This window comes from Anguilla rostrata, chromosome 2, assembly GCF_018555375.3.
Source record: "Anguilla rostrata isolate EN2019 chromosome 2, ASM1855537v3, whole genome shotgun sequence".
Classification (NCBI taxonomy): Eukaryota; Metazoa; Chordata; class Actinopteri; order Anguilliformes; family Anguillidae; genus Anguilla; species Anguilla rostrata.
This window is the reverse complement of record NC_057934.1, coordinates 6,780,668-6,796,209: the sequence shown is the minus strand read 5'-3', so window position 1 is coordinate 6,796,209 and position 15,542 is coordinate 6,780,668. Positions and strand designations below refer to the sequence as shown.

Sequence of the window (15,542 nt, the reverse complement as noted above, 5' to 3'; positions counted from 1 at the left end):
ACCCTGGCTGGGCTCTCAAATGCAAAAGCCTGATCGTTAGCAAATGTGCTTTAATTACTGGGATGGAAAACATCACCTGAAATTACAATCCAGTGTTTAAAAAAACCTACTGAGACAGAGAGGGATGACTGATATCCGGGTCATTACGGAGGTCTGGCGGGTCCAGTGGATTGGTCAGAGGTCCACCCCGTCTCCACGGCAATGCCAGCTGCATGACAACAGCAGAACAAATCACAACACAGAAACATCACAACTGGCCCAGGGCAGTGACTGCAAACCTGGGCCAAATACTTCATTTAAATAAATCAATGCCAGTAAACAAAATGTTCTTTTTTTTAAAAGCCCAATCATATGAAAGAAGAAGTTCATTCTGAATACTGACGAAAGTAGATGTTTGTTTAAAAATGATCCGTAATTTTCAGGAGTTTAACTGGTGTCTAAAGTATTTCAAATAGTTATCTGACTGACTTATCTTACTGACTGACCATTAAACTGTGGACAGTACAATTTATTTACATTGAGGTCCTCAGGTGGATTCAATCCACCTACCTTTATAAAATATATATATATATACGTATATATATATATATATATATATATATATATATATATATATAGTTGTCATGGAATCTCTTGCATTACATAATGCTCTGACACAGCTGTCATTAAAGAGCTACTGTGTAGCTCTCAATTCTCCAAACACCTTTTTTAAATCTTTAATCGCGATCCCTACCTTCAAAGGAACGGCAACCGCTGTAAATTAGCGTGTTCGCAGACACGTTACGGACTGTCAGCGGTGCCACACCCACCGGGGCTATGTCTTTATCGGGACATCCTGTTCCTACCCTCTCGCAAGCAGCCAAAAAGTCTGGAGGCTCGGGGCAAGTCTGAAAAGATTTTTTATTCCATCAAAAGCATGACCTGCTGTCGCGTGCCAAACCCGAAAATTCTTGCGGCAGAGATAGAGATACCGGAGCCAAACTTCTGTCATTACATCAACAGGTATCTTAGTTACAGTTTAGCACTTTTCCCGATCCGCAGAGACACACCCCGCCCCCCCCCCCCCCACCCCGAGCCGCAAGGCAACATGCCATTTTCACGAAAACCTAAATGCACGGGAGGCTCCGCACTTTAACATAAACGGGGAATATTCCCTTTCACATGGGTGTTTCAGCAGAACAACATGATCGGGGACATAAAGGAAACTGATCTCCCAAGACTAATGCGCCTCCTTGAAGTCTTAATAAAAGGAGCTTCTGTATCCAGGTGGGGCCCTACAATAGCCTGTGCGGTTTGGCGCAAGTTTTCTAACCTGTGAGCTTCGATTGCAGGCGTTTCACATAACCTGCCACAGACCAGAGAGGGTGAGAGAAAAGAGCCCCCTTTTTTTAGGGACATTTGTTCTCAGTTTGGATGGTCCCAAAGGCATTAGGCTCTAAAACCTAATGTGAAACAGCGAGAAACATTTTCCATTGGCTCTGTATCACTTCAAAGCAAAAAGGCCAATACCAACAGTTATCTGAAAAAAAAAATAATAATAAAAACACAATGCAATGAAGATTCATAATTTAGAATCTGTGGCCAGTCCTAATGTTGTACAGTACAGCTTATCATACAGCTCTTTCTGTTAGCTTTGCACAGTTAGGGTCTACACGCAATTCTTTTGGGGACTTTTCAAAGCATTTGACCAATGGTAACGATTCAAATCATATGCATCCCATGCTACAGTATACAGCAAGTGTTACTGTATACCATCACATTTCCTGGAAATCACCACTGAACCCACACCAAGAGTATAGGCCAGGCAGTGGGGGATGGGTTCCCTCTCTACATCCAGGTTCCGCCCGAGATTTTTATATTGCTTGTGTTAGGCATATACACAGCAACATACTCCATAGCATCTGCTTAAAACCAAATCACACAGCCCCGATCCTCTCACGGAAGATCTGAATTCGTCTGGAGAGAGAGAATGCTAAACATTCATCATGGAACCATTTCGGGATTCCAAATATTCCAGCCATTTTCTTCCCTGACAGAGAGCTGTCGGCACCCTCGCTGGCATCAAAACGCCATCTTTGCGTGTTAATGGATGAAGGCCTAATGCCTTCCTGGACGGATCCTTCTAAAGCTGTGCCAGTCTGTATGCCAGTCTGTGCCCCCCTTCACTTGCCAGTTGGAGAAGGATCGTTTGGAGGGAGCGAACAAGCAGCACACACTGACAGCCAATCAGGAATCAGGATTGACTTTCCATACAAATCGGTGGAACTTTTTTTCAACCATCAGATACACGGCAGGTCAGAGAGTGGGAAAATACCATACGGAAGGATTCAAATGTTAAAGGAAATAAGAAAAAAAAACACGCACTGTTAAAGATTTAAAATAACTGGACATTGAGTAAAAGTAGGGTGACATGCATCGAATTTCAAAAGAAGAGGACAAGGCAGGCAGACATTATGAACATAATACTAGGCTATTTGTTTGTTCATATGGTCTATGGAATGAGCGAAACCAAACTGGACATTTTTACTCCCAAAAAAAAAAAAGAATAAGGGAAAAAGGGCACATCTGGTCAGCTGAAGTATCAGGCTGTTTTTTGACTGGTTTACATGCTTTTCCAAGTTTCATTTTGCTTTCCTCTGCAATGCCATTTAGAAGGGGCACTGAATGAAATGTTGTAGATGTAGCTTTGTGGTTTAACCCAGGGAATAAGGGTGTGTGATGTAGTATTGAATTGTACAAGACAGTGGATCCACAGAAAATCAAAGCATTTCCCCCCTCTATCTAAACATAGGATACATGAAAATATGGAATAAAGTCAGATATATTTTCTCACTGCAATTACTTGAAACAGTACACATTTTTCACAAAATGACTTTTTCAGAAAATGTTGAGCATGGGGAAAATATGTTTATGTGGACAATAGGGTAGTATATGTTTATGTGTATATCTTATGTCCACTAAATCAGCAATAATTTGTATATTTGTCAATAGATTGTGATGTTTTGCAACATATTGCCAATATATTTTTGTTGAATATATTTTCTAACTCTACTTCTAATATATATTCCATTTTCATAATGGTATGACTCTTTTTAAAATCGTAATGCAGCAGCAGGAAATGCTGTGGTAACTAGACTTAAAATATCTGACCCAGGTCTGACTCGGATGAAAGGGACACATCGTGCATTCCACTGTAAATGGGGAATTAGCCAGACGTGTACTTTCAAGAATGGCACAGAATGAGAGCCGCATACGCTCTCTCAGCTCTGACACTTCACCCGTTTCGTTTGTTTTGAGTCGGCTACGCCTTGCTGGTGGCGAAGACGTGCGACGGACATATTGAGGGCAGGCCGTTGACTACGATGTTCAAATAAGCATTTTAAAAAATGTGAAAAAAGACGTCCGCTAACTGACATAACACACAGAAAAAAGGTGGGAGGTAGACTCTGTCAGACCAGCCAATGCACACTAACACGGTTACTTTGTCAGCCTAGGTGAGACATTTATAAAATGACGGAAGAAGGGAATCTTATAATTGACGGGACCTCTGTGTTCGGACTGGCAGTGGAAAGTGTTGCTGATTGAAATCCGGGGGGGTGGGGTGGGTCACAGGAAGTACGTTAACAAGATTTGACTTGAATTGCGCTCGCCCTGTGTCACCTCGACAGGGATATTTGATAGAGTAACACCTGCTTTCTTCGCCGAGTAGAAGCACTGAGGTGATATTAAATAAACAAAATCACTCTAGTGGTTGGGTTAAAGAACATACATTCAGCAGCTCTGAACTCTGAATATGCAGATACATGCTCTTTATCAGAAAATTTGATATTTGGATACAATTTGGATATAGTTGATTTTTGTTGGTATACAGTAAAATACTCAGGGTTAAATACTCTTACAGAGTTGCGACATATGCTCCCCAATGGACTTACACACTATATGGCCAAAAGTATCTGGACTCCCCTTAGTCTGGGACTGTTTTTCATGGTTTGGGCTAGGCCCCTTAGTTCCAGTGAAGACAAATATTAATGCTACATCATACCTTCACATTCTAGGCGATTGTGTGCTTCCCCAGCGGTTTGGGGAAGCCCCTTTTCTGTTTCAGCATGACAATGTCCCCGGGCACACAGCAAGGTCCATATAGAAATGGTTTTGTCAAGAACGGTGAGGATGAACTCAACTGGCCTGCACAGTCTTGACCTCAACCACATCCAACACCTTTGGCATCAACTGGAAAGCCAACTGCGAGCCAGACCTACTTCCCCAATCAGTGCCTGACCTCACTAATGCTCTTCTGGCTGAACTGATAACAAATCCCTGCAGCAATAAATACTCCAACATCTAGTATAAAGCCTTCCCAGAAGCTTGGAGATTGTTACAGCAGCAACAGCTGTATCAACTCCATTTTACTGGCCATAATTTTGGATGAGATGTTGGATGTCAGATGTACACATACTTTTGGCCATGTAGTATACAGTATGTACTCTATTCGAGTTTAATTAACAGTGGACATGTTACTGATTATCTCCACACAAAGGCAAGTTTGGTGATCTAAAACTTAAAAGCTATAGGTCTCTGGTAGGTCACAAGTCTTGCAAAAAAAAGTTTCACTGTCACTGGCGACAAATTATTTAGTTTTCTGCTGACACTTTTTTTCATTCCCCCCAGAAGAAGTCTGTCCAGGCTCAGTCTCCCTCTAAAATAAGGCTGGACGCAGGACCGAAAATAAAGAAGCGCATTGCGCGTCGAATTTTCGAAATAAAGTGGTAAGTCAGCCGTTTTTTTTATTGAACCTATAAAAACAAATTCTCTCAGTGTGTTAAAATATTTGTAAGTTTTTTTATTTTTATCCCCGTCGCACACCGCTGTGTTTTTGTCGTTACCAATCCTTATTTAGGGATTGTTAATGTCTGAACTGGGTGCGTTTTCCATAAAGTCATTTTGGAAAAACCCAAGGAAAATAACTAACGGTGTAAAATCTGTTGCCGTGGGCCATTAGATCTTGTCTGTACTAGTTGGACCAGAGTTCTAGGGCAGAGTTACCGTGCTGTAGAATTAAGGGGTCATAAATCCTGTTTGGCTCATAAAACACATTCAGAGCAATTTTGCCCTATTTTTTGCACGTACTAAAAATGCTCCACAAATGTAGTTGTGTTAGGCTCTAACTTATAATTGAATGAGACGTATTTTTGTTAGTTGATATTTTAAAAGACAACAATCAGCTTCGCCAGCACCTTTTCTTTGAGTGCAGTACATCATTATTATAACATCCTTCTTGCTTTCGCTTTTCCTGGCTTGGTTAGTGAGCTCTACAGGAACGAAGCGATTCGACAATATACACATACAAATTTGCGTCATCCGTCACCACATTAACCAAGAACGTCAAAATATGGTACATAGTTTGTGCAAGTCATTCCCAAAGCTTATCCCAGGGGATGCAACGCAGAAGAAGAAAACACCACGTGCGCAGAAATTTGCCATTGGTAAACTTACTCTTCTCAGTCCTCGGAGTTTGGGGAGTATCAAAGTCCCTGGGGCTCAGAATCCCGGGGTCATGACTGGCCGTAAAATCCAAGTCGACGGCGTGAACGATGTCCCTTCAGTCGGTGAGGAACGGCTTTGCACAACGCGCACGCTTCGGCTTTTGCATTGAACGCGCTGCGTTGCATGGGAAGTGCGCGCAAGCAACTCATTTTTGTCCGTCCCGCCCATTCACGAGGAGAGATTGAACTTGTTTACTTTTTTTTTTTAGGTAAAACCCCAAGTGGATGTGGAAGTATGCCAGCGAGGAGATCTCATTCAGTTCCAGGGACAGAAATAACGCAGGAACTTAATGCAACCCTGTGGTTTTTATGCGTATGTCATGCTTGCGGTCTTTTTCTGACACTAAAGTATACATACAGTACGCTTTCAGTCTGCATCACATTTAAATAAAAAATAATCGCTTGTACACATTTGTGTGCTCATGGGATTACCTTCATTATTTCATGGTTAGAACATCAAAATGGTCGAACGCAGATTACTGTGGAGTATATTGTTCGTATTAATAACTTTGTTCAAAGACATGAATGTCACAATGTAATTGCAAATGACCTCCAGCTCTCCAAATGATTCCACTGTATAATTTTCATTCCTTTAGAGTGTGAACCCTGACTTGATTGTTAAATGAGATAAATTACTGTTTTTACAGTGAGCTGAAACATTGACCGTGACAGCAAGCACTATAAATCACATTCCAGAAGACTTAGGGCAGCAGTGTTGTATTACCGTTGGAAATCTGGGCTTGGGGCTCAGAAGTTGCTTGTTTAATTCCCAGATGGGGCACTTGAGCGACATACTTAACCTGAATTTCTTCAGTAAATTTCCAGTTGTATAAACAGATAGTATGTAAAAAAAAAAAAAAACAAACAAACAAGTTAGTAAGTAAGAAAACAAATAAAAGTAGGTCCTTTAATCCTACGCATAGGCTTGGGGGGAGACCGGAAGACGTGTCACCCACAATATTTTCATATGAATTGTTCCCTAGACTGGCTGGTATGCTTGTGACAACTGACGTTTGACTACGCGAGACTAGGTGGTCCAGCGGTCTGTCTCCCCCGAAGTTGAAATAACACCTACGCATACGCTTGTAATTCACTCTGGAAGAGATATACTTTCGAGCAGTCAACCTTTTCCAAGGGAAAACCCGGTAACATTCCGACCGACACGCACCGCTGACCGCAAACAACTTAGCATTAAGTAACGTTCCCGCTTGCTGACGCGGCATGAGCCCGTTTTTCACACAAAATTAAAATTCTACATTTAGACAAAGGAATTCACGACCTTTTTTCCGTATTTAATCAAAACTGTGGATAAGAGCGTCTGATAAAAGAACGAAATGCAAAATGCTGCTTTTGGCAGGAATATACTTCTCCGGTTTGTTATTTTTAGACTGAACTAAAGCGCCAGCTTCACTACTTAACATGACTTTCTCTGCACACAGCACTGTAGATATACAAATAGTTTTATTCACATTGACAAGCACACATCAAAAAGAAGATAAAGCAGAAAAACAAATAAACACACGAATTCATCGCACACAGAAAAGGAGCAATACTGTACCTGACATAATACTGATGAAAAAGAAGAGGGGTTACTAATTTGGGGTGTGACAAATTGAAGTATCAGTCCAGTAGATGCTCCTTAGAAGGGGTGGGGGCTGGGGGGCTGCATCTGTTCAGTCAATCGAGTTAGATGCTAACATATCCTACCTTCCTAAAAAATCAAGTTGCCATTTCATTCAAGTAGTATTCAATACTAGACCTGGGTCACACAATTATTTGAAATACTTTAACCCATGGCCTTTTGACTACCAGGTAACGGTCCTGCAGATTTCTGGTCATTTTTAGAAAGCGTGTACTTTCAAAAATATTCCAGAAAAAAAACGTCTTTCATACGATTGTAGTTATGGTCAGCAATGTAATGTTCCACTGGAAAAATCCTCTGCAGCAAGGATGTTCAATTCAACCAGTATCTGCAGAGAAAAACTATTTCAAAATGGCGTTTGTGACTGACCCAGGCCTGCTCCATACTTGGAGGGACTGTCTGAAGACAGAGGGGGCCTGTCCTTAGAGTCTGTCACTTTCATACTCTGGTCCTTCAGAAGGGGTGGGCATGGGGATGACGAAAACCTCCTTGTTCTTGGGAGGGGGGCTGCTAGCGGGACTCCCCACCCCCGAATCCGGGCTGGGGGACAGCTTGGCGGGCTCCCCGGCGTGGTACTTGTGGGCCTTCTGGTCGAGGGGCGAGGGCGGGCCGTCGCCGGGGGAGGGGGGCGGAGCTCCCTCGGCCTTGGGCTTGAAGCGCTTGAGCTTGACGGTGTCCTTGCCCTCCCGGGCGCAGGGGAGCAGGACGCCGACGTCCTTGCGGAACTTGGAGCTGAGGCCGAAGTAGATGAGCGGGTTGTAGAAGCTGGCGGACTTGGCGAACAGGCGGGTGAAGATGCTGGTCAGCCCCGGCACCTGGAAGCCCCAGGCCGACCACATGGACACCACGGCGTAGGGAGACCAGGCCAGGATGAAGGCCGTGCAGATCACTATGGACACCTGCAGGGGGAGGCAGAGAGCAGGGCCTGGACATCAGGAGGCTGTCATGGCTCTGTCACCATGGTGATAATATGACTGGTTCTATGCAGATTTAGGGCCTAATATTGCATGTTTTTAAATTACTTTCACTCACTTTTGATTGCTGGTAAAATTCCTACAGACCACAGACAATATTCAAGGGAATATTTGACCTTTGCACTTGTGTTTGCATTGTAAATGACTCTGTATTTGAGCCTCTGCTAAACGAAGGTAAAAAGTTAAAAGTTAGTGAAAACAGCTTTGCACTCACGACAGTCACGTCCCTCTCCATCTTCCTCTGTCGGTCTGTGATGTCACCCTCTGCTGACAGGGCATTTCCCTTCTTCACTGTGTTGATGATTGACACGTAGGAGAAGAGCATGACCAGCACGGGGATGAAGAAGCAGAAGATGAGGATGAGGACGATGTAGGACTTGTAGAAGGTGGAGTAGTTGGCTTTGGCCCAGTCCACTTCGCAGGTCCCGTATCCACGGTCTGAGGGGGAGGGGGACACAGGGGGTAGGACATGAGTCCCAGTTTCTCCAAAAATCAATGAACATACTTTGAATTACAAGTCCAGTTGGCTCTCAGTCATACTACACAGGCTCCCTAAGTCCTTGTGAAAACTATTTTCCAAATGTGGGTTTTTTTCCCCGAGTTCCACAGTGATGTAACGACGTGTCACAGAGGGCCGGTCCTGTCGCCGTGGTTTCGGTCCCTTACCCGTGAAGCTTCCCCAGCCGAGCAGCGGAGCTCCGGACCAGAAGGCGGCCGCCAGCCATATGAAGGCCACGCTGAGGGAGACGGTGCCGTTGGTGATGCAGTGAGCTGCGGGCGAAAGGCACACACACAGGCCGTGAGCACAGACATTCAAACCATAACCCCCCCCCCCCCCGCCCCTGTCTGAACCATAAAACCCCCCATCTGGACTGTATACCCCCACCTGGACCGTAAACCCACCTGTCTGAGCACCAGAGGAGCCACATCTCAATAAATTTATATCCCTCAAGGATTTAAAAAAAAAAAAACAGAAATGGTTTAACTGCTCAGGAGAAACGGAAGCGAACCCAATGAAGGAAAACAAAGTGAAAATATAATAAAGGCTCATGTCAATAACTGCAAACAGGCATATGGTGTGTTGTGTCACCACGATTATACACTGACACATATGAATATTTGCTTATTGACATAATCATTTACGTATGCGTATATATAGTGTTTATGAAGGTGCTATGAACTGTGTGTGAAGGAGTCCTACAGCTCTCATAATGGGACATTAATAAAAAAGTTACCATATACAAGGAACTGCAAGTAAACGGGTCCTGCTTTACCTTTGTTAGGGTGACAGCCTTTAATGTATCGGGTGATGCTGATGACGGTCAAGGTGTTGATGCTGGCCAATCCGAAGAGCAGGGTGCAGAAGCCGTCTATCTGTGAACAGAAAGCATTTCTCTCAGTCAGGGTCTCTCATGCGTGCAAGGGGTGGTGCGGAGGTTTGGGTACCTGTGGAATAACAGGAACACTGTAGGATATGTTGGAGTACTTGTCAATCAATCAATCAATCAAATTTTACTTATATTAGCACATTTCACAGCAATTGTCACAATACACTGCACACCCTGGCCTGTATGTAAATGTACGTACACTGCATATACTTGTATGTACACTGTATGTAATTGTATGTACTAGTATGTACACATATACTTGTATGTACACTGTATGTAATTGTATGTACTAGTATGTACACATATACTTGTATGTATACTGTATGTAATTGTATGTACTAGTATGTACACATATACTTGTATGTACACTGTATGTAATTGTATGCACTTGTCTGTGTGTTTGTGTTAACTGGGCCTCCAACCATAAGCTGGAGTTGAGGAAAAGAGGCAAACAGAGAAAGGAGCGCTGTGCTGTAGAAATGAGCAGGGGAAGATGTGTGCGAGCTCAACGGAGAGAAAATGCATTAGCAGGTTTCATTTTTATGCAGTTAGCCTTCAAATAAGGCCACTAAGCAGCACTGTATTAGGGGGTAAAAGGCCAGTCCATTCATTTCCCAGGAAGAAATCCTTGAGTCAGCTTGTTGCTTCAGAACACCAACATCTCCAACATTATTGTTTGTAGTTTATTGACATTTACTGGGGAGATGTTTTTGGTGTTTTAAGTTTAGGAACAAAATCGATTTTTTCTTGTTTTTGCCCTTTATGAAAAACAGTCGTGTCCTGAAAGGCAGAGTCGGGGAGGGGATCAGTCCTTTGCGTGTTCGCAAATTCCCTTCCCGTGTCAAGAAGCTCGGGTCCCGGCTGGGAGTTCGCAGCCCCCCTTGCGTAACAGGTTCTCGATTGTCCCGGAGGAGTGACAGACGAGGAAAGACGTCAGCGGTCGTCCTCTGTACAGGACAGGCGCTAAGCCGTCGTCCGAGGCGCGGGACGTCTGGTAAACGCACGCGATCGGGTGTTCCGCTGAGGTTGCCCGGGGTGATGACCGTCAGACCCCCCCACCCCCCCAACTCTCCCCACGGCCCCTCCCCCTTTTCAATACTAATCTCCCAGACCCCCTGTGGTGTAGTACTCCATTGGGCCCAGTCACTCTACAACTCCTGTCAGTCCAGTTTAGTCAGAGTCAGGCATGGAGGATGATCCCCTTTTCAGAAATCCCATTATTGGACCTAATCCTGTTTCTATCGCACATTCTGCGGCCATGCGCCCGGGCCTAGCCGAAAAAAACAGCCACCCCACAGGGTCCACAGTGGAGGTGACTGACACTGACATTACCGTCCTGGTCTTTAATCAAAAATCGAATGTTGACAGTTTGCGAATGTGAAATTATAAGGGTTCCACCTGAATTTTTTTGTGTGAAAAATGATAAGCCTCATTGCGGTGTCTGTTTTGCAGTACAACTGATTACATTCCCGAAATGTATTTATCTTTATTTATCTAAGTTAGAACTGGAAGTAGTGACAAAGCTGAGCAGTGGTTCTAACACTTGAACTCTCAAAACTATACTTTCTGCAGACAGAACCATATAATGCTAAGCTCAAGATTCATAAGCATACAGGATTTCTGTCGCCACCAGTCAAAGTTCAGGCAAATATAAACTGGTTGGCAGTTCTGAGTGCTTCGTTTGACAAAGAAAATGGCGTATGTTACCATTTTGTGTGTTGTGATTGGCTAGTCAGGGGAACATCAATCTCCATAATTTTACTGGTCAATTCCTAACAGATTTAACCAGTAAAACGCAGCTCTGGAGTGACATGCCTTGTTGCTATGCCACATCTTTCCACACTCCATACGCCTTCCAAAAACAGTAGACGGTGAATAAGTGAGCTGTCAAAGGAACTTCTCAAATTTGACAGTGAAATATTCATGAGCCGATGAGGTATTAACAAACTCCACACTGGCCAGTGTTAATGGCCAGCTCATATTTCAAGGTGCCTGCTGTCTGAACATTTCATTTCCATTCTCATGACTCAAAGGTGGCATTAGAATCGTAAGTGTGTCTGAATTCATCATCATGTGACAGTACGAGGTCAAAGGTTCTGCATTCCAAATCTGTCTGTACAGCCCAGGTGCGTCTCTTTCACTCACGGGAAAGGAGAGTTTTGCAAGACTAATGAAGGCGTTGGGGTGTTTGGGCCATTGCTCCTCCTTTCTCTAAAGGTGAATGAAGGACATTTGTTTTATTGCAGCCAATTCCTTTTCCTGAGCAGGTTTGACAAACAAAAATTTTTTTTTCCCCCCAAAAACTTTTCTGAAAGGAAATATTTATATTTCGTGTAAGCAGTGCAGAGCATGTGTTTCTGTTGCTAGGAAACCATGTCAGCCAGGCAAGGCCAGAATATTCAGCACGTGTCATCACTACTGATTGGGGCGGTGAGAAGTGAGTGACAGGGCGCTGTCCCGCCTTCCTGCTGAGGGGTTGGGGGGGGAAGTGTGTGTCCCACGTGTCCCATCATGCCGAGGGGCGTAATCTGAGGAGGAGGATCCTCATGTGTCTGTAGTGGTCTCACTCTATCACTGGGGCCTGGGGAATATGGGCTGGGCTGGGCTGGCTAGTCTCTCTCTCTCTTTCTCTCTCTCTCTCTCTCTCTCTCTCTCTCTCTCTCTCTCTCACTCACTCTCTCAACAAATAAATAAGCAAACAGGTACCTCTATGGGCATAGATTTAAGCATCTAAAGTAAAGTTATTAGCCTAAAATAAATAAATGAGCAAATACCCAGCTGCAAAAATGGATTACACGCAAAATGTTAGGAGTGTAAGTCACTCGGATAAGGGCTTCTGATAAATGCCTAAAAATTTGAGAAAAGGAAAATAATTGTAATTATAATAAATAATTATATATAGATCACTACAGATGAAGATAATCCTCCCAAAGTTCATTCAATCACTTATGCTGATTGTGCTGTTTACTTCCTTCAATGAGAAAAACTGATAGAACAAGGTGCCAACCAGAAAGCAAACATATAGTGCCCCCCCCCCACCTAGATCACTAACGGCCCCTGGTGGGCAGAGCAGACAGTCTGCCTGCGTTGTGCAAAGCGGTACTACAGTAGAGGTGAAGCGATCAAGATGTGAATCATCTCTTTAATAAAAGGAAATTAGTTGATGAATGGCCCCGCTATATACAGACCGCTGAGGTGGTGATTGGTTAAAACGCTGGCAGACTGACAGCTGGTGCCACTCCAGCTGCAATAGGTGCTTGATCGCTGGGCTATTTTTGGCACTAATTGCACGCAGTTGAGTGGACCTCTTTATGCCACACTAGTACTGCATAAGCACAGTCAACTCAGCAGCGCGGAGCACGGAATCGTCGGATTACCACGGTCGGGGAGGGGAACTGATTTTCGGATAATGGCTTGATGAAAAGATTACAGCCGCTGCAGGACTGGGTGAGGTCCAGCGTGACCCTTTAACCCTTTAAGGTGTGAGATTGCATATATGTGAACAGAATTTTCTTAACTAAACATTCTACCGCTGATGTAACGATCACTACCGGTAACTGAAAGCAATGGAGTTCTAGAACACTGACTTAGAATTTTGAAAAAACCGTCCAAAAAACCATTTTGACAGAAACTGACTAGTTCAACCCCAGTAAAGCTCAAGTTTTACTTGGATACAGCCTGACTACATCCAAGTCAGCAACAAAATCTTTCACTTTTCAAACAAATGTAGACAGGTTTTAACCTGAAAGCCTAGATGGCATTTCACAGAATTTTCACCACAAAAAGGTTCACTGAGTTTTTCAAGGACACATTTTCTCACCCTTTATTTCTCTAATTCTCAATATTTTCCCCCAGTAGTTTGTGCAAACTCCAGGCATGGGCGAAGAACTTAAAAACTAGGTCCTCCATACAAATTTTCAAAAGTAGCCACTCTCCATCTCTCTCTCTCTCGCTTTCTCTCTCTCACTCTCTCCCTTCTTCCCTCATCCTTTCATCCATCCTTCCTTCCTTGATCTGAAGTGAGTGCAGACTGACTGGCAGAGGATACCGCCACATTGCTTGCACTTGACCGTGTCAGAGAGACCAGATAAAGATCATTTTCAATATTTATTCCCCCGCCCCCATCCCCCCCATCACGTCCCACACAGAAATTGTGCTGCCACAGCCGAGCGGGCCCTTACCTGGCACGTCCAGACGGAGGAGATGATGTACCCGTCGTCCCGGAAGACGTTGAAGATCTCCAGGATCCCCCGGGAGTAGCCGAACACGGAGATGCTGGCGTCGGACACGGCCAGATTGAAGGTGAGGTAGTCGCTGGGCTGCAGGGTGGCCCGCTGCTTGTAGAGGACGAAGATCACCACGCTGTTCCCAAACCAGGAGAGCCAGCCTGCGGTGGGGGGAGAAGGGGGGCGGGGGGAGATAGGGAAACACCAATCTGCTCAGATCTGCAAGATAAGCTTACATTCGACTGCTGCACTGTGATACACTTCAGGTTCTTACCGTTTGCATCAGTACCTGCTTTTCCACAGTCCTAACACAGCAAACACGGAAAAAAAAAAAAAAACTTTATTGACAACTTTTATAACTCTTATCAACTCAACACGGCTGGCTGAACAGGAAAGGTATAAACAAAAACAAAAACAAAACCCAAACAAACTCTTAGCATCGTTGTAGCTCACTGGCTAGCCAGAATGCAGAATGCCTGATGGCAAATCCATTCATACCATAAGCTCTTTGTGTCTGTGTGGAAGGGGATTTTGTCTACAGTCAGACCCTGGCCTGGTCAAGCCTTCTTGTTATCACAGATTAGTCCGGATCTGAATGGGAAGGATTCGTCTAGCCAGACCCAACAGCCTGTCCTGGAATTCTTTAAGAGGGAGCTAAATCTACTTTTTGTCCACCAAAGCCAGACCATGTATAAAGGTTTTCTTGACTTACAGCAACAAGACGTGTTCCAGAATGTCAGAAGCTTTTATGGAGAACCGTTATCAACATGGGCTGCGAATCTACCTTCACGTGACTGAATAAAGACAGGCTAGAGTTTAATTCTTTCTCTTATAATTCTCTGTATGATTGAATTTCCTGTACCCGGCTCAGGATTAGTAGGGAATTGATTCTAGTAATGGGGTCTTATTCAGCAGAGAGGGGCTTTGCAATCGTCAATGCTCAGCGTGGAAAGGTTTTTCAACCACTTAAGTTAATTCTGCTCAGTTCCAATGTTCGTGTCAGAAATCTCATGCGCGAGAATCTTTAAACAATCCGTTCTAAATTAAGTTAATTCAGGAACTAAGTATTCAAGACGATTCAGTTAGTTAAACTGCCCAGCACTGTGTCCCCTGAACATTTTGATGCCTAAATGAATGCGCATTGTCATAAAAGTTACTAACACGAGAAGTATAACAATTCATAAGCAGGCAAACCATCTAATTGAGCTGCAAAGAATTCGTTCGTCTCTTTAGCGCTTTCATTCAATTAGAACTGCAACTGACAAACACAGGCTAACTTTTGTTCCTTCACCATTTCTAAAATATCTCTGAAAGCATCTAAACATTAATCACAATAACAGTAACGTCGCGCGCATGAGAACGAAATAAATCAATTCGCCAGCAACTGCAAACGCTTTTACTTTAACGGTGCGTTACTACTCAGCTAAACTCTTAGCTGCAACAGAAAAACAAGTTGCTTAAGACCTTACCCACCTAATACCAACAGGTATACTCCTATGATGGTCTCGCCTTGATCCGACAGAGGAGGGTCTTTATTTATAAGGCTGAAATTATTATTTCTCCACGGAATGTTGACTACTTGAAGTGGATTACTCAGCGACATTCTTGTTTCCTAATGGTGTAGATGATAAGGCATAAATTGATGTTAGACGCGCGCGTTCACGGCAGTCACTTGTAAAAGTCTTCGTGGAGCCTAGGTTCAGATAAGACACGATAGTGTCTCTTCCCCAGAGGGAAACTCCTGACCGGTTCTTAAGGTTAAATCCAGT

At 43.8% G+C, this 15,542-nt stretch overlaps 2 protein-coding genes across 4 annotated transcripts in view; both read right to left on the bottom strand.

Moving 5' to 3' along the window:
- Nucleotides 1-5,649, bottom strand: part of LOC135244621 (vitrin-like) — a 28,363-nt gene extending 22,714 nt beyond the window's left edge. For 2 of the 3 annotated variants that reach the window (XM_064317067.1, XM_064317085.1), the window contains exons 1-2: nt 5,494-5,649; nt 111-208 (exon numbers count right to left, since the gene is read on the bottom strand). In XM_064317067.1, the coding sequence (XP_064173137.1) occupies nt 111-144 (34 nt within the window). In that variant the 5' untranslated portion in view covers nt 145-208; nt 5,494-5,649. Of the gene's footprint in view, nt 1-110; nt 209-733; nt 870-5,493 lie in introns of those variants that run through there. The other variant, XM_064317077.1, reaches the window with a different exon arrangement.
- Nucleotides 5,650-6,985: 1,336 nt separating this feature from the next.
- Nucleotides 6,986-15,542, bottom strand: opn6a (opsin 6, group member a). The gene is made up of 6 exons (XM_064317055.1): nt 15,247-15,542; nt 13,729-13,934; nt 9,434-9,533; nt 8,826-8,930; nt 8,374-8,597; nt 6,986-8,084 (listed from the first exon to the last, which is right to left on the bottom strand). Exons 1-6 carry the CDS (start codon nt 15,374-15,376, stop codon nt 7,608-7,610), a joined length of 1,242 nt encoding a protein of 413 aa, XP_064173125.1. The 5' UTR covers nt 15,377-15,542; the 3' UTR covers nt 6,986-7,607.